This window comes from Lycium barbarum, chromosome 8, assembly GCF_019175385.1.
Source record: "Lycium barbarum isolate Lr01 chromosome 8, ASM1917538v2, whole genome shotgun sequence".
Lineage (NCBI taxonomy): Eukaryota > Viridiplantae > Streptophyta > Magnoliopsida > Solanales > Solanaceae > Lycium > Lycium barbarum.
The window spans coordinates 132,679,588-132,703,238 of NC_083344.1; the positions used below are offsets into that span (position 1 = coordinate 132,679,588).

The window sequence follows — 23,651 nt, forward strand, 5'->3', positions numbered from 1 at the left end:
TGGAAGCGTTTGGTCAGGATGAAGCTTCACTGAAACTTAGTGAAGTTTTGTCTAAGTTCAATATAATTAGTTAATCAGCATTAATTAAATATAATCACATATCTATTGAAATTATATTTTTAACTTACAAATAAGGCCCGTAAAATTGAATCGAATCGAACAATTAACACTTCTAATTACATTAAATCGATAAAGCTATTATTCTGATGGAACATGTTCGTGTCAAATAGCAATTCTTGAACCACTTGATCATGATAAAGCTTGAGTGAGACTTTTTGAAGTTTTGTTTAAATTTGACATAATTAGGTAATAGAAGTTAACATATAATCACTTATTTATTTAAAATCCAAACTTACAAACTATAAAACTGAATCGAATCATTGATGTCTCCAATTACACTAAAACGATAAAGGCATTATTAAGATGGGACAGATCTAAGTTAAATAACAATTCTAGAAACATTTGATTAAGATGAAGCTTCAATAAAACTTAGTGAAGTTTTGTTTAAATTAGTTATAATTAGTTAATAAAAAGTAATTAGATTTAATCATCTATTTATTGAGATGTAACATATGGTATAGATACACTTATGTAATAACTCTATTCAATTATTAATCCTCAGTTCAACTAATTATAATTACATTTACAATAATTATTAAGTAATTCAATTTAACAGTAGATCATAAAGGTATTGTTCAGATAGATTAGGTCCGAGTAAAGTAGCAATTCTCTAAACACTTGATCAATATAAAACTTGAGTGGGACATAGTAAATTTAAATTTGTTATAATTAGTTAATCAAAAGTAATTAGATATAATCACCTATTTATTTAAATTATATTGGAACTTACAAGTAAGCCCGGTAAAATTGAATGCAACGATTAACACCTCTAATTATGCTAGATTGATAAAGGTATTATTGCGATGAAACAGTTGTGTGGCTTTATCATAAAGTATGTCTCTCTAATTTAATTTATGCACTTATTTTATGAATTTATCTTCATTTAGATATTGATTTGATGAATTTTTTATTTTATGATGCCATTTGAAAACTTGCTTATACAATCAATTATACGTAACAGAAGAGATATCTCAAAAAGCATTATAACTATTCATCTAACTATAAAAACTTTGCTACAATTAATTATTGTGATTGTATTAGTACTATTTTTATGGTAACCTTAAGTGTAAGAAAACAATTATTTAAGGTGGCTAAAAGATGAGTATTGCTACAGCAAATTTCAGCTCGTGGTAAAAATACAATTATTAGATACGGAATTTTATCACAATAATAAATCTATGGCTATATCATTTTGGCATGACAAATATTTATAGTTATCGAGCTAATTATTGCCACGTCTTCTTAGTACAAAGCAAAAATATTTATTTAGCTATAATATTTTATTTTAAATAACTTCTTATAGCTAAAACGTTACTGTTGTTACAACAAGTTTCAACTCGTGGCAAAAATTAATAATTAGCTACAAATGATTATAGCCAAAAAATCTATGGCTATATAAATTAACATTTGCAATATTTTATTAATAACTTGAAGTAAAAATATTTATTTAGGTACAACATTTTGTTTCAAATAATTTATTGTGGCTAAAAGGTTACTATTACTATAGTAAGTTTCAACTCGTGGCAAAAATTAATAATTAGCTACGAAATTTTACTTTAGGAAAAAGTTTGTGGCTATATCAGTTAACTATTGCCACGATGTTTAATAACTTGAAGCAAAAATATTTATTTAGCTATAATATTTTGTTTCCAATAATTTATTGTGGCTAAAAGGTTACTATTGCTACAACAACTTTTATGGCGTGGCAAAAACTTATGATTAGCTACAGAAATTTATTGTAGCAAACAATTTATGTCTATATCATTTAACTATTGCCGCAATTTTTTATAACTTGAAGCAATATATTTATTTAGCTACAATATTTTATTTCAAATCATTTTTGTGGCTAAAAGGCTGTTATTGCTACGATAACTTTTATGTCGTGGCAAAAACTTATGATCAACTACAAAATTTTATTGTAGCAATAAAGTTGTAGCTATTTAAGTATTTATTGCCACGATTATTAGCAATTATAGCAAAAATATGGAATTAGCTTTGTCAATTTAATTTTCTTGGCTAAGAAATTTTACGATTTTGTAAATAGCCATAAAATTTGAATTTTTGTGGCTATTACTAAGTAATTGCTACGACTTTTAAATTCATAGCTTATATTCCGTAGCTATAGATGTCTTATGTTGTAGTGGAATTCGAAATTAAATTTTTGATCTATTCATTTTAGTCTTAGAAGATTTAGCCTTTTGAGAGCACATCACGCGATTGAACACTATATGATTTGCTAGTTGCATTAAACCATCCGAAGGAGTCCAGTCAGCCTCCAAAGTGCATTTTTGTGTGAAAGAAAGAAGATATTTACCTTTTTTTATTGTACATTAACATTGTGTAATTTTTTATACACCATAAAATTAAGTTAAACGTATAATTATAACGATGCAAATATATATTTTATCTATTCTCGTGTGAAGAAAAAACAAATATTTAATTATTCTCATGTCCTCTTATCTTTTTCAGAAATAGTTAATCATAACGAGTTTCTCCTTTCTAATAAAAATCTTTCATATTCAATGACGTTTTGCTTATTAACTATATAATAATAATAAGCATTAGGTAAAATAATCATTAATGGACAGCTACCAACTCACATTAAACAAAGTAGGGTTGATGAAAGCTATATCTAGTTAGGTTCAACAAAACAACTCTCTAAGATTCCAATTTCACTTCCTTTTTTATATTTATTGGTCACTTTAATCATACTTCAGAATTTAGCTCTAATTTAATCACTAATTACAATTAAAAAAAATAGCTGCTTCGATGATACCTACCGATTGCAACCCACCTACATGTAATAAACAATACCAAATGTTAAAGCAAAGCTTTGTCAATTAGCTCAAATTTATCTACAAAAACATATCATCATGAGGACAAAGCGTTGATTAATTAATTGAAAAAATCTAAGTGGACATATAATCAGAAAAAAAAATATACGTGGCAAGATGTGATTGGGCCGTGGGAGCCACAAGGAATATTTAGAAAATTTTTGTTACAAGCGAACAACATTCTTTATTAGTACTCGAGTATATTCATCATGAGAAGATAGAACCCAAAGCCTTAATAAAAATTAAGAAAATAAAAAGGTTAGTTGCATCCAACTGATTTAATGATTAAAGCTTGTGCGAGAGGATTGACGTAGTAATTTGTACTAACTGAAACAAAACATTTGATTCACCTTTTTATGTTTTTCATTTTCTAATTCTTTTCCTATTCATGAAATAAATCCAAAGTTGTGTTTGTTTATCTTATGATAAGATATTCTCTTTCGTGAATCGCTTTGTTAATTTTAGTGAAATCCTATACATTTGGATATTTTTTAGTACGACTATGTAAAATTGAATTACAAGGCATTAATTAATGACGTCACTGGTAAAAAATTTACTCGCACCCAATATTCACACAAAACTAGTGAAAGCATGACATGCATCTTCTGCAAACTCTTTTATCACCTAGCTATGATTAATTCATGTGCATTTCACATGACTTATTACTAAACCATGATAAGATATATATGCTTTAATGTAAATACCGAGTGTTGTTGATAAGTTTTTATCAAGTTATCGTATGACATGATCACAAAGTATAACATAGTTGCATTAGGAAATTCATTGGGCATTAGTTAAAATATGTTATGAGAATAAACTATAGTCATTTAATGAGCGCACACCTCATGTATAATTAGACTCAAGTCATCTTTGTGGGTTCGATTCAATTTTCTAATTCATTGTTTCTATGTCAAACCTCAAAATCGTTGATTTGTTCAATAGCTTCAAATTATCCAATTTGTTCTATTAATTAACAAATAACAATCACACAATTTATTTTTTAATAGGAGAACAACATATTATAATTTTGAAAATGACATAACAATATAAAGGTAATGACATCTCAAGGGTTGATGAAAGCTATTGCGCCCCCCTCTTAAAACACGTCGAATTGAAAGGAGAGTGAGAAAAGAAAGGAGAGAAAAATATTATCAAAGGGATTTGGTGATATTGACACTATTTATATAATGCCTTTTTCTCGGTAACGCACTGTTTATATAATGCACTTAAACTTAGGTAAAAATAATTAGTTTCTCATGCAAGGAGACATTAATAATGTTTACTATACAGTATAACTTAACTTTGCCTAATATTTTTAGTTTTTTGCAACACAATAGTCAGTTCGGATAAAGGACAAACGAAAAGAACGGAGATTGTTAAAAAATCAAAAGTAAGAAGAAAAGATAATATGAGAGCAAGATACACACATTTCATCTTCTTATTAGAAAAATAAATAAAGCACCCAAAAAAAAAAAGTTTTGTTTCTCTTATAAAAAAATCCACAAAGAAATTCCCAAAATTGCACACCCCCGCCCCCAAACCCCCGTCCCTCTTCTTATTAATTAAAAAAAAAAAAACTGAAAAAGAGAACACGCACGTGCTACATCACGTGCATCCATCCTAGGAACTTAGATTAAACCGAAAACGGTCGTTGACGTAAAGTCACCCAACAACGGCGCGAAATGGCAATTTCGCAAATCTCTCAAACTTGAAGGTGAACCTAATAACCATATCTTACCGTAAAAACATGTCCTCAAATATGATAATCCCACTCGCACTTTAGCACGCGCCAGCGAAAACACATTGATTATTGCGTTGATCAGGCTGTAATGTGGGCCCACTTGCGCGTGGTCTGTTGTTGGGCTTTTTGACTCTTTACCCTAATTTTAACCTATTGAGTATTGACCTTTTTACGGATTTATAATGATGGGCTTCAAGTGTGCAGCCTGTTAGGAGACACCACGTGAGTGCCTACTATTTCCACTTCACAATTTACTTTGGTCAATCTTCTTTTTGACTAAGACTGCAAACTTGTTGCAATAAATAAATAAAATAGTTTAATAATAAGTCTCAGGTTAATAATTAATAATCTTTTGTCATGCTTGCTATAGTATTTTCCTTGATTTCACTTCCATTACTTTTATTTTTCAAACTGCTTTGATTTGCATGCTTTGAATCGAGGATTTATCGGAAGCAACCTCTCTACCTCCCAAAGTAAGGATAAGGTCTGCGTACAAACTAACCTCTCTGGACTTCACTTGTGGAATTATACTGGGTAACGTTGTTGTTGTTGGATTAAGTCATAGAAATGAAAAATCTCTTAATAACGAGAATCTGAATCAATCGTACCACTAAATCCAAAATATGAGATGGTGATACAATTTCTAATGATATTGTTGTCTCGTATTATCTCTTCTTCTTCTTCTTCTTCATTCTCAAGAGGAATGCATCAACAAAACTGCATAACATTGTTATTATTGGAGCAATAAAAATGAAGATGAATCTTTTTTCTTTTTAGTAAATCGTAATTGCGAGAATCTGAATTAATCATGCCAGTAAATATTGAATAGCAGATGGCTATACAATTTTCCTTTATGATATTGTTGTCTCGTATTATCATAACTTTGATATTGGTCATAAAAATTATGAACTTGGGACAAAGAGTCAAGTCATAACATTACTTTTTCTAAAGAATTTGGGTGTGATATGTCCTCTTTAACAAGACTAATATTGGAAATAATTGCCTTAGTTGGAGTAGGTATCATTATCCCTACTGCAAGACTTTCATTTTCAAGAATTATTTAAAGTTAACTAAATATGAAAGTCTTTTCTCCCCATTTATAAATTTATAAGACCAATAATAAAAATGACAAAGAAAGTCAATTTTTTTGATAAGAAGTAGACTAGGCCTTATTTGTTTGCACGGCGGTCTGGATCTGAATGGTCGAGACCTTAAGCCATTAAGTACATTTATTTACATTAAAATTTAAACACTTATATGGTCTGAATAGGTCTTAATCATTAAGATTTTGAACAAAGTCTTAATATCATTAAAAGGTATTTTGTATGGATAATGTTTACCACCGGATCCACCCCACCCCCACTCCCACCACCCACCACAATCTTCTACTACCCAACCCTTTATACCAACCCCCACCCCACCCCAACCACAATCCTACCACCACCACCTCATTTACCAACCCCACCCTACCCCCCATCACCCACCTACCTTACCCCCAACCACCACCCATTCCCACCCTACCCTAGACCCATCGCACCACCACCACGCATCGCACCCACTACTCCCACAACCTTCCCACCACCACTCACCACCCACCACCTACCTACCAATCCCCTACCCACCTCCACTAAAAAGCATCTCCACCATTACTAGCGACCATAAATGTTTTATATTTTTATCAAATAATATTTTTATTTTATTAAATTTATCTTTATTTTCTAATATTTAATTACTTATTGTGTTTAAATAAATACATTATGCACATTCAGATGTTAAAAAATAAACAGTCTTAATCATTCAGATGTGTATTCAGATTCAGACTTTTTAATCTTAATGAAAACAAATGAGGCCTAAGCTCAATTTCTTTTCCAAAACAATTCGTTTAAGAAATAATTTGAAAATTATAAACCAACATAATTTTAGTTTTGGAAAAAACTAACTTTGAATCATTTCCAGTTTTCCAAAAAACATTTGTTATCTTATTTTTGGATCACAATCTCTTACCATCTAAATTGGTTTTTTCTTTTCTACAAACATTTTTAATATTCTTTTTCTAAATCAAGCTATCGTAAAAGAATTTTATTTTTATTTTCTATAGAGTATTCGTAGAGGTGTGACAACGCTTTGATAGTGAGTAGAAACTTACTTTCTGTCTGGTTAGTAGAAATTTCTTGCCCGCTAAGGGATTAGTCCAAGTTAGACCAAGAAGCAAGAGTTTGTAATTGAAGTCGGGAGAGGAGGGTGCTGAATAGAGAAATTATCTTCCCATGTAGCGCTAAAAAGGGTATTCGATACCTATATTAATTGACTAAACATAAATTCACACTGAGAAATCTCACAATAGGGGTAAGCCGTCCCTAATAGAAGCAACTCTATATTTAGTGCTCGAATTCAAAATTTATGATTAAAAATAAAAATTGAAGGAGTACTTACGAGCACATCACAATCCGATTGTGCTAAAAATTTAATGATACTGTCCATAACCTATTATAACAATAATAATATATCCAGTATAGTCCCGAGTAATATTGCGAGTCGGACCAGGAAGGGTAACTGTCCATAGTCTATTATGAGATACTACTTACTGTACATATAGTATCTGTAAATGTCTTTTGCTTAGCTGTGAGTAGACCAGAAAGAGAAATAGAAAAAGGGAAAAACTGAAATCTGGTAAACCAGAAGAGGAAGCTTTTCTTTTTTCACTTTGCTTTTAGAAAAGCCTAACATTCATCTCTCTCTTCTTCTCACTTGTTCCCATAACCCTTCTCTCTTTCTCAAGGAACTTTCAGTTTCAAGTGGCCTAATATTGTTCTTCATTTTCAAGAACATTAAAAAACATGTTCTTTTCATCTGCCTAATTAATTTACTCAATAATCTGTAAGTATTAGCATTTTTTATTCATTCTTTAGTGTTTTATTCATTTGGGGTTCTTCCATTTTTGTTCCTCTGCTAATGCATTAAGCTTTTTTTAACATTTTTTTTTAAAACTATTTTTCTTGTTCGGTCTTTGTTTGCTTTGCTGGTGAGTAAAAGAATGTTCTTTCCTTAATCAAGCCTTGATTTTTGCTTATTAACATTAAGGAAAATTCCTGTTTTTATTATATGCCTAGTTCCTCAATAATCTGTAAGTATTAGCATTTTTTAAGATTTTTGATTCATTGTTTAGTGTTTTATTCATATGGGGTTCTGCCATGTTTGTTCTTCTGTTAATGCATGATTTTTTTTAATTTTAAAACTATTTTGCTTGATGGATTTTTGTTTGCTTTGCTGGTGAGTAAAAGGATGTTTTTTCCTTAATTAAATGCCTTGATTTTGGTTTCTTAAGCATGTTTAGTAAGGAAAGTTTGTGTCTTTATGCATCTTAATGCAGTAATATTCACGCGAAATAAAAGGGTTAATTATAAAGAAATGTCTGTATCAGTAAAGAAAATTTTGGTTTCTAAATTTGGTAATGCATGTGTCAAGACTTTAGGTTTGATATCTTCATATTCTCTATTTGAAGACAGATGAGCTACTTTACCAAATTACAAGAACTTTCACTCTCAAGAAATAATTACAGTACAAATTTTGATATCTCTCCAGTTTAAAAACTGTACTAATTCTTGATTCTACAAGTTCACTTTTTTCTTCTCTATTTTGGTTGTCAAAGTTAAAATCTGAGGTTTGCCTTTTTTCACTTTACTTTCTCTGAAAATGCTCTTTGAATCTTTATTTTTTTTGTCAATTTCTTTTATGACATTTAAGATCAGAATTGTTGATGATGGATCTTCACTAGTAAGCTTTTGTTAATACAATTATTGCTAACTTCAAGCAGTTATCATTATGTCTTTAACCAAATCATGCTTTGTTCCTTCTTTGATTGTATATTGCAGCCTTTTAACTTTATGTTGCCCCCCATTTCACCCACCAAAACTCCTAAATTACCTCCTTTTAGTATATTTTTTATTTTGTGTGTGGAACTTTATTCTATTAACACTCTACTTAATATTTCATTCCTTGACCAGTTGCAGTTTTGCTAATTTGTGAATACCCTTTTCCACTATTGTTACCAAGTTTTAGGCAATTACCTATTTATTTTGGGTTTACAGGCCTATATTCAACATGTTATTCTAAAGCTTATGGTTAGTTTCCCAGATTGTCTTTTTTGGGGCATCAATGGTTTTTAGTTATATCCCATCACCTCAAGTTATCTGAATTAAATGCAAAATGTGACCTTTATTTAATTTTGGGAAAGAATTATATTCTATCTGTATTTCTGGAGCCTTTCTTGTAGTTACTTGATCTGTTGCTGATGTCTGCTGGGATATTAAATTTTATTGCTTCTTGATGAACAGATAAACTAGTCAAATGACAAAGGTCAGTCCAGAATTTGTAGATGAGCCTGATCAAATGCAGATAGTTCGGTCAGTATCAACAGATGTGACCTTGATCAATAACCAGTTTCCAACATACAAGTTAGGACCCAACTTTGAGGTTCTACAGGAGACAAAAGAGGATAATAAAGGCCCGCCTTTAAAGGAGGTAGTCGAGGAAGAAACAAACCGGCTTACAGAACAACACAACCGCCTTTCTGTTCGTGACCTTGCTAGCAAATTTGACAAAAATTTGTCTGCTGCAGCTAAATTGTCTAATGAGGTACATTCATTTTTCTGTTTGCACGTCTAGGGCCATTTGATTTCAGGTACTTTTAGTAGGCGTTTGGCCATAGATTCCAAATAGTTTACTTTATTTGGAATTTATGAAGTTGAGTTGTGTTTGGTTATAGTTTCTGCGAAGGAGAGAATAGAGCACTTTATTTGGAATTTATGAAGATGGAGTTGGAAAATACGTTTTGGAGCACTTTTCCAATTCTGGATTCCAACTCCAAGTTGGATTTGGAAATTTTATAACCAAACACTGATTTTGAAATAAAGTGAAAATCTATTCCGGGAAAAAGTGAATAATTCTCATGGTCAAACACATTGTTCATCACTATTTTCATTTTACATCACGTATGAAAATAGAGATGAAAAGGGTAAACAAAGACATGAAATTTTTCATGTGAAACTGGACAGCATTTACTGCTTTTTTGGTCTTTGAGATAGATGTATTTTTTATGAAGATATAAATACAGGACTTGAATTATATACTAATTAAAGCTTTTCGTTTTCCAGGCTAAAATTAGAGAAGCACCTTCCTTAGAGGGACATGTACTTTTGAAGAAGCTCAGAGATTCTTTGGAATTTCTCAAAGGAAGATTGACAGGACTAAATAAGGAGGACATTGAAATTGCTATTTCGTTGGTTAGTCTTCTTTGCTAATCATCCCACACACTAGTATTTCTGCTTCAATTCTTTTTCCATGCCAGGTAGTAATAAGCTATAAGGAACCCAGCAATATCTATGATATACATAGCCAAAAATATATCTCCCTAAAGCCTCGGGCATACTTTGTCCAGGTGGAAGCTTTGGCAGTAAAGTTGACACAAAATGAGGGAGAGCTGATTCAAGAGAAGTTTGAAGTGAAAAAGCTAGTGAATTTTCTCAAGCAGGTTATTTATATATCATTTGAATTATGGTCAACCCTCGATTGCTAATTTCTGTGTTTTTCTGTATGTGAAAGAAACATGGAGAAAAGAAACTAAAAGTCTTTTTTTTTTTTCCTTCTTACAGGCCTCAGAAGATGCTAAAAGATTGGTTAACCAGGAAAGATCTTTTGCTTGTGCTGAAATTGAGAGTGCCAGATCAGTTGTGCAAAGAATTGGAGAGGCCCTTGACGAAGAAGAAAGGAATTCCCCTACCTCAGCAAAACAGGTAACTACCATGCATTGTTCCATTTTTATTTTTGATATATATCCATTCATTTTCCATTTTCAGGCTGTTAAATTGCCTCTTTGAAGTTTGACTTGTTTTTAAAAATATTGATTAAGTCAACTTCTGCGCTTTTGATCTTCTGAAATTTAGCCCAGTAGTTCTAGTGTCCAACTCATTCTTCCGCTTTCGCTTTATTTATTTAGTCTTTCATTTACTATAACGAACTCATTAAGGGAAAAAAGTTTTTATTTTGTTTTTGGTCTGCTAAAATTCTGATCATCGGCCTTGAAAGAACATTCATTGTTGTTATTATTATTTTTATCTTGTCACAAAATACAATACGTAAGGCTTACATTCGACCCAGCATTTTCTATATACTACGAAACTTGCAAAAAGAAATCCTCGTATGCATACGTATCTAAAATATTTTCAGTCTTGAGCCGACTAATAATATCTGAAAAGAATATAGTGTCTATGGAGGTGATAAATATAAATTCCATCTTTCTGCATATATGCAGAACTAGTTTTAGCCAAGTGAAAGAAAGCGTACTAAATTCTCAATAGATGCCCTTTTTGACTTCCATCTGAGTTGAAGGTCAGCAAGGTTACCTTATCTAAACTATTCTCAATCTTGCTGATGGTCCACAGTTGCCTTGACAATTTCAATGTGTCGAGAACTACAAAAGCATCTGAGTTTGGTTTTCCGCTTTAGATATCCAAATTAGGGCTTCTGTTTTCTTGACAATAGTTGATTATGGTAATTATATACAAAAACAATTTTACTTTCACGAAAGGAAGAACGTTTTGTTTCCCCATGGAAATAACTCTTGTCCTTTTCAGGAAGTGGAGGGACTGCTGGAAGAGGTTCAAGAAGCTAGAAGAATAAAAATGTTGCATCAGCCTAGTAAGGTATGCTTTAAATATGCTTCACTTTACTTTGTATATCTATCAACATATGGAAATATCAGTTTGCTTGGACAATGTGCACTACTTAACTTGAATTTCTTCTGTCTGTTTTTTGTTATTCTTACCTTAACCTAATCTTTTGTTATATGGTCCATAAGTTATAGTAAAACTTTTCTTATGACTGCATGGGCAATATGATCCATAAGTTTCAATTATGGTCCATAAGTTTTCCCTTATGATCCATCTGACGATTTATCGTTGGTCATGTTCATACAACATTCAACCTTTTTATCTTACTTTCATATGCACTTATGATGAACAATCTTTTTGTAATTTAAGGTGATGGACATGGAACATGAACTGAGGGCTTTGAGAATTCAGATCAGGGAGAAGTCTACTGTTTCAATTAAGCTTAAGAAAGAGGTATCCTTCTTGTTTAGGATCGAATGATTCAGGTGCCCTTCCTATATTAAATAGCATATATTTGTTTAACTACATTTTCGGTCATTATTATATTCACATAGTATTGTACAACGTATGTACAATATTATTATTGTTTCGCTCTGTATGACCTTTAGAAGATAAGACTATCCCAGATAATTAAGCAGATATGTTACATTTTTCGAGAATTACACATAAGCCTCTTAAACTCTAATGCTTTTTTAACCTTTCACTAACCGGAGAGGATATAAGTGTTGATACTAGAATCTTTTTACATTTTTATCTACCGATATTATGTCCAGTAGAATTATTGAGGCTGTAGTAAATCTGCTCCTTTTCTGTTTGGAAGACTGATGATTCCTCATTGTTTGCAGCTAGCAATGAGCAGAAGAGCTGGGCAAAATAAATCCAAATTTTATGAGTTGACTGGCTCTGAAACGTTAGGCTCTATCTTAAGAATCCAGTCATGTTCAGATGAAGCCTTAGATGTTTCAAAATGTTCAATTCAGTGGTATCGCTTATCATCTGAATGCAGCAGAAGAGAACCTATTGTTGGTATTAACTCTGCTTTCCATTCTGCATATATCTTCTCAAGTCTTTCATTCAAAACGGCTAAAGAAAGCAAATACATACATCGATATGTGGAAATTCATTAACATCTCAACAAATTCAATGTTAGTCTATGTTACAAGGACACTAAATTATGTCTGTAGTACACTTATGGGTACTGGTGCTTCCTTCTTTTTTTGTACCACAATTTTTGCCATAAAATGATTACTTGTTCACTATACCAGGTGCCGATAAATTTGTTTATGCTCCTGAGCCCATTGATGTTGGGAGACTTTTAGAAGCTGATATAATCTCAAATGGCCAAAAAGTCTCACTGACTACTGCTGCTCCTATCGATCCAGGTTGGTCTTGGACCACATTTATTTCCATTTATGAGTTTCCATCTTAATGGTCACTTCTAAATGTTGCTTTGTCATAGATTTTCTTCCTGTATTATCTTTTTTTATTTATGTTAATGACAAAAATGAGTTCTTTTAACTCGATTCTTACAGCATCTGGATTGGGGAGTTATGTGGAGACAATTTTCCGGAAGTCAAACATTGAATTCAGTGTAAGTTTTCTCATACAATTTCTGCATATATATGCAGATGTCTTAGATAAAAACTCCATAAGTGATTAAATAATAGTAATGGACTTGTCTGTCAGTTGACTATATTTCATGCCAATCCGATTATCGTTTCTTCTTTTTTCAGGTGGTTATTGCACAGATGAATGGACGGAACTATTCATCACGTTCTGCACACTGCTTTCATGTCGGGAAAACAAAGCTGAAGTTAGGCAAAGGATGGATTACAAAAGCTAGAGATTCGTACTCTGCGTCTATGCAGGTATTTGGTGAAAAGATAATCAAGAAAGTAGTTCATTCGTGCTCCAATAGGCAATAGCCCGCTGCCAGTGTTTACTATTCATAGCATGTTTGACCAAGCTTCCAAAAATTTGCTTATTTTGAAAAGTGTCTCAGAAGTGCCTTTCGGAAAAGTCCTTTTGGAGAGTAGCAGTTTGTGTTTGGCTAATTAATTTGACAATCACTTATCCCAATATTAGAGTAGTACTTCGTGCTTGGTCTATGTTCCAAGAGTGCTTCCGGAAAAAAGCTACTGTTTTTAGCTTCTGAATAACTGCTTTTGCTACTACTCAAAAAAACTTATTTTTCACTAAAAGCTTGGCCAAACACCTCAACTTTCTAAAACAAGCATTTTTTTTTTAAAAATAATAAGCACTTTTAACTTCCCGGAAGCTTGGCCAAACAGGCTATCAGTTTGAGTTATTATCACAGGTTCTTTGAATGGTTCACAAGATCTCACGTTGTTCACACCAAATACTAAGTGACAATCATATCTTATCCCAAAAAAACTTTTTATTTCAGCTATGTGGATTTAGAGGAGGGGGAAATTCTGCAGCAAAGTCATTGTTTTGGCTACCAAGGAAAGGACATTCTTTTGTGTTAGTGTTTGAATCAGAGAAAGAAAGAAACGGAGCCCTTATGGCTGCTCGGAAATACGCCATGGACTGTAATGTAAGTAGCTTCTGTTTGTTTCTTTAACTTCATGCTGCAGATCTTTTTTTAGTTATAAAGTACTCAATCAACTATGTATCAATTCTAGAATCAGTTGAAATCGGCTAAATGAATTCTTTTTATCTATATCAGCTCGGACATGTTAAACTGCATTGGTAATGTAACAATTCTTTGCACTGTTGGTGTATGTAAATTAATCCCATTAATGTTGGATATGGTATACTAAGTTAACGCCTAATCACTGAGGTATAATGTGTGCAATCATATTGTGCGTTACTAACTTAAAATCTTGAATCCACCACTGCTCGTAGAGATACTAAAGCCGAAAATTTTAAATTGCAGGTAATTCTTGCTGGACCTGATGATGATGCTTTGCTCTAGACATATATACTGATTTCCAAGTTATTCTTCACTGATGAGAGAGTCACTTAATTAGGTTTTCTTTTATTTTTGGTGAGTTATAATTAGCTTCTTCTTTTTCCTTCTAAATGTGAGTGATCAATTTCTTATTATATTTGCGTGTGCACTAGTAATGAAACATGTTTTCTTCATTGTAATTTTTTCCCCACTAATTAGTTACATCCATCCTACTAGGCAATGTTCTTTTTTTTCAGGTTTGCCTGATTATTGGTTGTAACAAATTTTACTAATTGATTGGTCCATTTGCATTTTAATGAAATTGCTTTTTACTATTATCTTTTTCTTTTTCCTACGTCCTGCTAATAGTGAATGGTCATTCACATGGAGTACGAATTACAAAATGTGGAGTAATTCATTTTAGAGAAAAGAAGCCAAAGTGGAATTAGGGAGTCGTGCATGATTAATCAAACTTTATATTGAGAGACAGATGCATATTACTAATTGTGAGCATCAAGTGTTTCTCCATCCATTATCTTCGACTCAAACTATATATCTATAAAACTGAAATTTAAAACAAATACGTGTATATATATATGTATATACACGGGGAGAATGGCCCGTGCTGAAGGAGGCTTAACAGATATACAGCAGCTCCATGTAGTTGTTACTGAGCAAAGTCTTTCAAAGTAACATCCACGCACACAAAAGATCAAGAGGAAGTTGTGAAATGTACACATAAGTAACACTGAGAACATAAGGTTTTTACATAAATTTGGTAAGGAGCCGAGTTTTACAAGCTGAACAGAGATTTACAGTATACTTATGTACATTCTGTTTACATATTAACAAAATGTGATGCATTGACTTCAAGGTGGTTAGCTGAGGTGCACACACTTTTGTTGTGATCTTCGAAAAGAACATTGGGATCTGTTACAAGGTAGACAAGGTGGATAATTCGTGGTTGTAAAAATATAAGATTGGAAAAAAGCTTTAATCACACTTAAATATTGAACATGATAGTGTTGAAATAGTTGATATTTACCGGGGAGATTTCTGAAGTAGGTGTGCTGACAAATAGTAAAGGACCAAAAAGTTCCATTGCAGGCAACAACTGCACACCTTAAAAATTTCTGGCATCCCATGGCATCATGATTATGCTACATCTCGGAAAGAAATTGAATAGATAAATGTCACAAAAGAATCAGAGATAATTTGGCAAGCAATAGTTCGTAGCCTCGTCTCATCCAAGTTGTTTCACTTTCTCTGTAAAATGCAGAAAATCTCTTTACTTGTGCAGTTCAGGTAAATCAAGTTTCAACCGTAAAGAGTATGACAGAAACATGAGCATATTTTAAATAAACATAAAGATCACATCAAGCTCTTATACACTTTGTCACAGTAATTATGCATCAGTGTTGATGTCTATATTGCTCATCCTCCTTTTGTCCTCTCCCTCTTTAACCATGTTTAATAATGTACTACTTTCATTAATTATTCTTTCGATAGAACTTGATCCTCTATTGGTTTACCATATTACTTAAAGCACAATAGATATTGTATACAGGTCCTTATGATGACATAATTTAAGATCCGTTGACTTGTATTCATTGGTGGTACAGAGAAAGAATTGTATTTATCCATTGTTCACCAAAATAAGTATTCAAGATGGAGGATAGGCTAGTCTCGAATACCAAATCTCCAAACATATATACAACATAGTGACATCTTAAAAAGACATGATTGATAGCTTATTTATTTTGGCTGTCGAGAACTTATGTTACAGATTCTTAGTTATTTTTTTATTATGAGCACATATGCTATGAATTTTTAGAGATGCATTCAATTTTTGAAATTTCAATTCCCACATGACATTATAAGCAGTAAAAGAAAACCTTCAAAACCTTCTTGAAGTAGCACAGTCACAATTAAATTTTTACCTATATGCGACACAAGGACTATCTATTAATAATATTGCTCTATCATATGAAACAGTAGATGTCACAAAGAAAATGAATACACAATCAATCATGTATAATGCTTTCCAATTAAATAAGGACAACGAACCACTTCCTACTTTCTACTTATCAGAAAAGTATGAAGAACAATTTGTCATCCAGTACAGCTAGCCTGAAGCAACTCAAGCTGACAGCAACTTGATAGAGTATCAATACATTATGGATATTGTAGAAGGAATAATCACCAATCCACGTAAGCAAGAACTCTAGAAGCTAGAAGAATGAACACATATTCTGCACAGGACAGGCTTTAGTTACCAGTGGGTGCTCGATATCAGGTTTTCCAACTTAAATAAAACGCAAAGACTAAGCAACTCACATAGATGAAACTCGAATTAAACTCCAAAAGACCATGCAGCTAATGCTCTCTCTATCACGAAATAAACACACCATTCGACTTTTTTTTTGTTAGTGCATATTGTTCACCGGTTCGAGCCGTCGAAACAGTCTTTCAATAATCAAGGGAACGAAAATCGGTATCAAAGGCATGCTATCCAAAGAATGTAAAAAAAGGATTCCAGAAACGATGGAGAAGTGAAGATTTGATTATCAATTACTGTTCAAAGCAACTGTAGACAAACGGAGAAGAAGTGAGGATTTTGATAACCGCTTTTCGTTCAAATCAACTGTAAATAGAAAAAACAGAGAGAAAAAGAGAACTAAAAACAGCAAAAAATTACAGGGTAAGGTTACGTACAATAGCCCTTGTGGTCCGACCCTTCCCTGAATCCCGTGCATAGGAGGAGCTTAGTGCACCCCTGCCCTTTTATATTGTTCAATGTTTACATGGATTCTAAAAATCTCGTCGAGCTAACTATTATTGAGTTGGACTTAATATTTGGATTACTTCATAAAATTCGAACAAATGTGAGACAATATATTCTTTTTAGATATTTAATTTGAGTGTGTGTTGTATTTATGGCATAGCCTTAATAAAATTCATGGCATTCATTTCCAGTAACACTATCGGAATGTTTACACTGTCTTCTTCTTCTTCTTCTTCTTCTTCTTCTATTGCCATTTATTTTTCCACACATCTTCTATTGCCATCTATTTTTCACCTTTTACTCTCATACATTTTAATTTAAAAATACAAAACATCATATGACGAAGTTGTTTCCAACTGCTTTTAAAGAAGGCAGGAGAGAAAATTCGATATGATGACATCCATGAGAGTGTTGGGGTTTCTTGTTTTCAACATTATCAAATTCTCTGTTGTAGAGTCCACTTACAACAGATTTTTGTGGAGAAATCAAAACTCTTAATGGCACAATAACATTTATATACAAATCTTCATTAGGGAAAAGTGGCTTAAAATAGGAACAAAAAAATGGCTTAAAATGTAGTTCAAAAGGTTTGACCGGAAACATGCTTTGCAAAAGGAACTCATACCTTCTAAATATCTTCTCATCTTTAGTCTAAATTATTAGACTTTCAAGCAATGTAATCAGTCATCTCACTAAGGCAAAAACAAAATTTGACCACGAGTAGAAGGAGTTTATAATAGCAACAATTGAGAATAAAATCCAAGCAGAAAAGTAGAAAAAAGCTCACCACAACATTGAAGTAGTATATCTGACGAAATGAAATACTTACAGGCTTAAAGTGATAAACCTGAGCCTGTCACCATCATCATTACTCTCCTTCCAGAGCCTTCCTTGTTTGGCTTCAAATTCTAACATTGAAGCCCGTGAGAATATCAAAGGCACAAGCAAATAATCTTCTCCTGAGTCTCTTAACCTCTTTCCCATCAGGCATATCCCTAGACATGGGCAAAACGAAAATGTTCAGTAATTCCCAAGGTATTTTTAGCAGGAAAATCCCATCGTGATCGAAGAACAGGATAAGAAATTTGGTTTACTTCATAAATAGAAAAATAATCAGAATTCGAATTGAAGAAAATAACCTCAAGTATTTCTCTCTCAAATTCGTCCCTATTGTTGTTCAAAAATTCCAAAAAAAAATGAATTTGTTTTTGATATCTATGGCCAAACGCCTACTAAGTTGACATAGTAAGGGGTGCAAAAATCTAATCAGCTGACATAAATTTTTTAATTGGACTCTACCTATATTTTACTTCCATCATTTGGTGCTGATTGACTAACAAGCCATACGTGTAATGTTTAACCGGAAAAAAGAAGAAGCCATACGTGTAATGATTTTCACTAGACTCGTATATCTATATATTATATGGATCAAACATAAATTTATGCAGTTGGCCACCCAATTCGTATTGTTTTTTCTATTAGTATGCGTTAATCAATTGTTTAATTTAATTAAAACATTCTTCTAGTTTTTTTTAAGAAATTACATGAATTTCAACTCTGATCATCCATTTAGATGAGGACATGAAACGATACTAGTATATAAACTGCGCATAATCTATTGAATTGACTACAATGTAATTATAATTTATGAATAAATGAACCTTTACAACTCATTCTAGCATTAATTGATACCACATCATGAGACGTACAGTTTAACTTTATAATTAAAAATTTGAATCAGAACATCATAAGGTACCTCAATCTACCGTTGATTACAAGTTGATATTCACTATATATAAGCAAATTATACTTAATAGTTGCATAATCAGCAAATTAGCCATGGAAAGAAAGATTGAGATAGTTTCTATGGAGCTAATTAGACCTCTTTCTCCTACTCCAAATCACCTTAAATGCTTTGAATACTCTTATTTGGATCAAATGGCAATACCCCTATTTGCTCCCTTAGCTCTATTTTTTCCATCTCCCATGGATGCTGGTGAATCATATTCCTTTGAGCAAGCAAGGGCAATCAATTCATCAAGATTATTTGTTTCACTACAAGATAGTAGAGATACGACGACATTTATTTGGTGACATTTCAAATAAATGTCAGGAAATAAGGAATTTCTTGACATTTATGAACAAATGTCGTAAAAAGAACGACATTTGATGCCAAATGTCATAAGAAGAATGACATCTGGGGCAAAATGTCATTAAAACAACACATTTAGTCCCAAGTGTCGCTAAAATAACGACATTTGTTAAAAAATGTCATTATTTTTAACGACATTTAGCTGAAATGTCATTAAAACAATGACATTTGATACAAATGTCGAATAATATTATGACATTTGTTGCAAAATGTCGTTGTTTTTAACGACATTTGGCGAAAATGTCGTTAAATAATGACATTTGATATAAATGTCGAATACATTATGACAATTGTTTTAAATGTCATATTATTAGTCACTAATTATCGACATTTACACCTAATGTTGGAAAACTAATTTTTTAAAAATTATCCATCATTCTTTATAGGACAAAGGTCAAAAATTTCCCCCGGACAATACAATTTAGAGAAAATTTTATCTTATGTTATATTTTGGCCATTCCATAAAGTTCAAGGACCAATACGGATCATTTGCAAAGTTCAACGACAAATTCATTTAAAATCTACACCCAAAACAATTTATTTAAATCTCAAGAATGATAATTAAGAAGTCACTAATATTGTGAATAATCTTTCAAAGAGGACAAATACATGTTAGAGTACATCAATTTTAATTAATTAAATGTGTGAATTATTTTTTTCTTTAATATATCATCACTTAATTATGATTTTTAATTATTTTCTACATACATTATTTGATTTATCCAAACCAAATTTGAATCTAATTGCTTTGTCAATCTGTAGGAAATCTTATATATAGTTAGGAGAGAAACAAAATGATTCACCTTTAAACTCCATGAATGATCTAGGTTTGTTCTATATACTATCTTCGTATGGTGGCGTGATGTAGCTACGTGAATCCACGTTCGAAGGACATTGCATCAAAGTCATATAATTAGGACCACAATATGCATGGTTTTATTCTGTTTATGGCATCGAAGGTTGTGTTCTTTTTTGGGCTTCTAATATAATTCTCGTTCCTTTTTGGCACCTACGTTAGAGATTGAAGGTATTTTCCCCCCTTGAATTACAAATAATCTAAATTTCTGGCAAGGATAAAATTTTAAGTCATCTGTAAAAATATGAAGATTGATAGTAACTCAAAAAACGAGCCTAATTGAGAATATTGCGAGGATGTATATCATTTGAACATCCTTTTTAAAACTAGCTATAAACAATCGAAATTTACAACTAGGGGTGGGCATGATACGGTATTTAAAGCTTCAGTACGGTAATTTCGATTCTCGATTTCTAAAAATACTATACCATTACCATATATATCAAATTAATTCGGTATGGTTCAGTTTAAATACGATTTTGGTATTTTGCGTTATTACGGTAAATCAGTAATCATTTGATCCACTTCAACTTACATATTCATATCGTAGAGAATTATGACGTTCTGCTATTTAAGAAATGTCTCAATTATATCGTACTATAACAACTCACACATGTAAAAATATTCAAAAGAAAATGCAAGTAATTCCCTTATTACGTAAATCGATTACACGAAAAGATACTTCAATCAAGATAGAGTAGGCAAAGTTTCAACATTTGAACAATTTTAGTTTTGTAATAGTACTAGTTTATATATTTGTTAGTACAATAATACTAATTTTTATGAACTGTATATGTAACTATACTTCGGTATGATATTCGTTATTTTATTATTTTCTTTATAAATACCAAATACCATACCGAATGCCAAAAAAATTTAATTGCATACCAAATACCGTATCAAATACCATAATATCAAAACCACGATATAATTTTTTCGATTTTGGTATGGAAATAGGTATCTACGCACCCCCATTTACAACTAATATTGAAAATTTCTATACATTTCTTTAATTGTTAAACCATTCTTATTTAATTACCACGAGAACTCAAAATTAGTGAATACATATAATATTAGTTGTATATTCAACCAAAGAGTTGGAACTAAAATATGTGATAAAAATAATATATTTAAGATAAATATATATGTAAGTCATCCAATAAGTCTTGTAAAAGTAATTTAAAAAAAAAGAATTAAACTTAGGATGTGAAAGTGCCACATCATACTCCTTAAAAAACAAAAAGAACTCCTATTCAGCAAACATACGAAGACCCATTTCAAAGAGTTAACAAAACTTCCCATTACCAATATCAGTGTAGCCTAAGATACGGGTCTATAGATTTTGGCTCAGTTTTTTCTCAAAAATCGGTCCCATTTTGGTTAAAATTGGTTGAGTCCGCCCACTAATACATTGTGCTACCGAAAAATATGGAGAATTTCATATATGGAGCGACATATATGGAAGAAAAAATAAATTGGCGGTAAGATTTTGTTGGGTTTCCTTCCTTTTACTTCTTTTTTGCTTAAGATTTTAGGGCTTCCTCCTTTCAATTCCTTTTTCGCTGCCCTTGAGGCAAAGAAAATTGACGGTAAAATTTTAGGGTTCCCTTCTTTCAATTCCAAATATTGGCAATTTTAATACTTGGTATTTTTCAAAGCTTGGAAAAAACTTTTGGCCGTGTTTGAGGCGAATCTATTCCTCTAATTTAGATCTTTACTAATTTTAAAATAATCTGAACTAATTATACAGAGATTACTGCTGATTGTTACAGAGATTTGTGCGTTGGAACGAAATTTAGAGTTGTTGAAGTACTTATATTGCGTTCACACATTGTGTAATTTCATATGAATCTCCTTCGCACATTCTATTTATGATTCTCCTTCGCACATTCTTTATCTGAAACGCTTGCTAGATTTTACCTTTTTGCTGGTTGAATTAAGGGCAATTACTCAATCGAATGCAACGATGAGGGGGCACCTTTTTACGAGGTGTTTGCTCATAATTATGAATTTGAAAACGTTCTTAGAAATCTTGACGTAGCCAAAGATTTGCTCCCCAATACTACTGCTAAAACTGGCTCGAAAATATTCCATAATTCAACCTTATATCCCTTCATTAACACTTTTCAATTGTGGAGGTATGGCTATTTGTATGTGTGCTTTTCACAAAATTGCTGACAGGGCAACGTTGTATAACCTCGCCAATGCCTGGGCAATAACTGCCCAAGGTAGCAGCTGCAACGATTCATCTGAACTCATTGCAGCTGCAAAATTCTTACCACCAACTATTCCCTATATTTCAAACGGGCCCACGTTGCAGTCTGAATTTACAAAATTCTTTGGTAACGAGCAGCGTGTCCCTAAATTATTTATCTTTGATGCTTCTACTATAGCATCGCTCAGGGCTAAGGCCGTGAGCGATGATGAACCAAGGCCCACTCGTGTTGAAGTTGTATCAGCTCTAATATGGAAATGTGTCATGGCTAGTGCAAATTCAGGGTCATCAAAATTGGCTAACCTTGTAAATATACGAACGTGATTTGTCCCACCATTGCCAAATCATTGTGTAGGAAATGCTGTTGCAGTAGCCACAACATGTAAAGTTAAGAATATTGATGGTGACTACTTGGCCACCTTGGTGACATGTATAAGAAATTCGTTATTGGAATTGAGTTCTAAGTGTTGACACCCAATTTTGTCCCTCCTTTATTTAATTTTATTCACTCGGGCGTCTAACTGACGAGCCAAATACTTTATTTTCACTACTATTATTTTCGCTACTTTTTATTTTTTAACATTACGAGTATTACTTTACCACAAATTTTTAATGATTTTGTCATCATTTCATTTTTTTTGAGTTTGGACTCGTTAAATTAATTACAAGACAACACTTTGTAAATCCTTACCAATTACTATTTATCTTCACATAATAAATATTGTACTAGTTACTAAATTAGAAGACCGGAAATAATTAAAATAGCGGAGGAAGGACCAATATTTTTTAGCAAATTAATGGCTTAAAATACAAATACAATATTATTTCCTACCCAAACGAACAACCCACATTTTTATACCCAACCCGCATTTTCAACCCACATTTAAAATTAATAGGCCAGCCCAAACGGACCAGCCCATATCCTAAACTACCCGGTCCAGCCCAATTATTTACTCGACCCGACCCGATCAGCCCAAACCCCTTCACCTTCTTTTACCCTAATCCCTTTCCCTCTTTCTTCTTCATCTTTCGCCTCCTCTCTCCCTTCTCTTCATCCCTCACCTCTCTCTCTCCACATCGTCTCCCTCACCTTCTCTCTTCTGACCCGCCTCTGCCATCTCAACTGCTGTCCCCCACGCCCACGTTCCTCTCCACCATCCTCATCCCCACGCCTGCTCCCTGCTCATCCACGTTCCCTTGTCCCCTCATCTCCACGCCTCTGCACATCCAGCTATCTTTGTTCCCCACGCTTATGCCGCCTCCACTCTTCTCTGTCCCCCCCGCTCCTCTCTCTCATACGCTCCTCCCTTTCCTTTCTTAAACCCTATAAATTGTTGTGCTTGGATCGTTGACAGGGGGAGAAAAG

General features: G+C 32.5%; 1 protein-coding gene across 2 annotated transcripts; it reads left to right on the top strand.

Moving 5' to 3' along the window:
- Nucleotides 1-7,313: 7,313 nt before the first annotated feature.
- Nucleotides 7,314-14,615, top strand: LOC132607573 (stomatal closure-related actin-binding protein 3-like). 2 transcript variants are annotated; one of them, XM_060321600.1, is made up of 13 exons: nucleotides 7,314-7,572; nucleotides 9,030-9,330; nucleotides 9,849-9,977; nucleotides 10,133-10,225; nucleotides 10,347-10,487; nucleotides 11,328-11,396; nucleotides 11,733-11,816; nucleotides 12,209-12,389; nucleotides 12,629-12,745; nucleotides 12,896-12,954; nucleotides 13,097-13,231; nucleotides 13,771-13,920; nucleotides 14,263-14,615. In XM_060321600.1, exons 2-13 carry the CDS (start codon nucleotides 9,043-9,045, stop codon nucleotides 14,299-14,301), a joined length of 1,485 nt encoding a protein of 494 aa, XP_060177583.1. In that variant the 5' UTR covers nucleotides 7,314-7,572; nucleotides 9,030-9,042; the 3' UTR covers nucleotides 14,302-14,615. The 2 variants fall into 2 exon arrangements, with proteins under 2 accessions (XP_060177583.1, XP_060177584.1); XM_060321601.1 differs by lacking the exon at nucleotides 7,314-7,572 and adding an exon at nucleotides 8,219-8,356.
- Nucleotides 14,616-23,651: the final 9,036 nt, after the last annotated feature.

Excerpts from the sequence above, each read along its gene's own strand:
- LOC132607573 (XM_060321600.1), top strand. The coding sequence starts at position 9,043 with ATGACAAAGGTCAGTCCAGAATTTGTAGATGAGCCTGATCAAATGCAG. Across the intron at positions 12,390-12,628 it reads CAGAAGAGAACCTATTGTTG|GTGCCGATAAATTTGTTTAT; the intron begins GTATTAACTCTG and ends TCACTATACCAG. Across the intron at positions 13,232-13,770 it reads CGTACTCTGCGTCTATGCAG|CTATGTGGATTTAGAGGAGG; the intron begins GTATTTGGTGAA and ends TTTTTATTTCAG.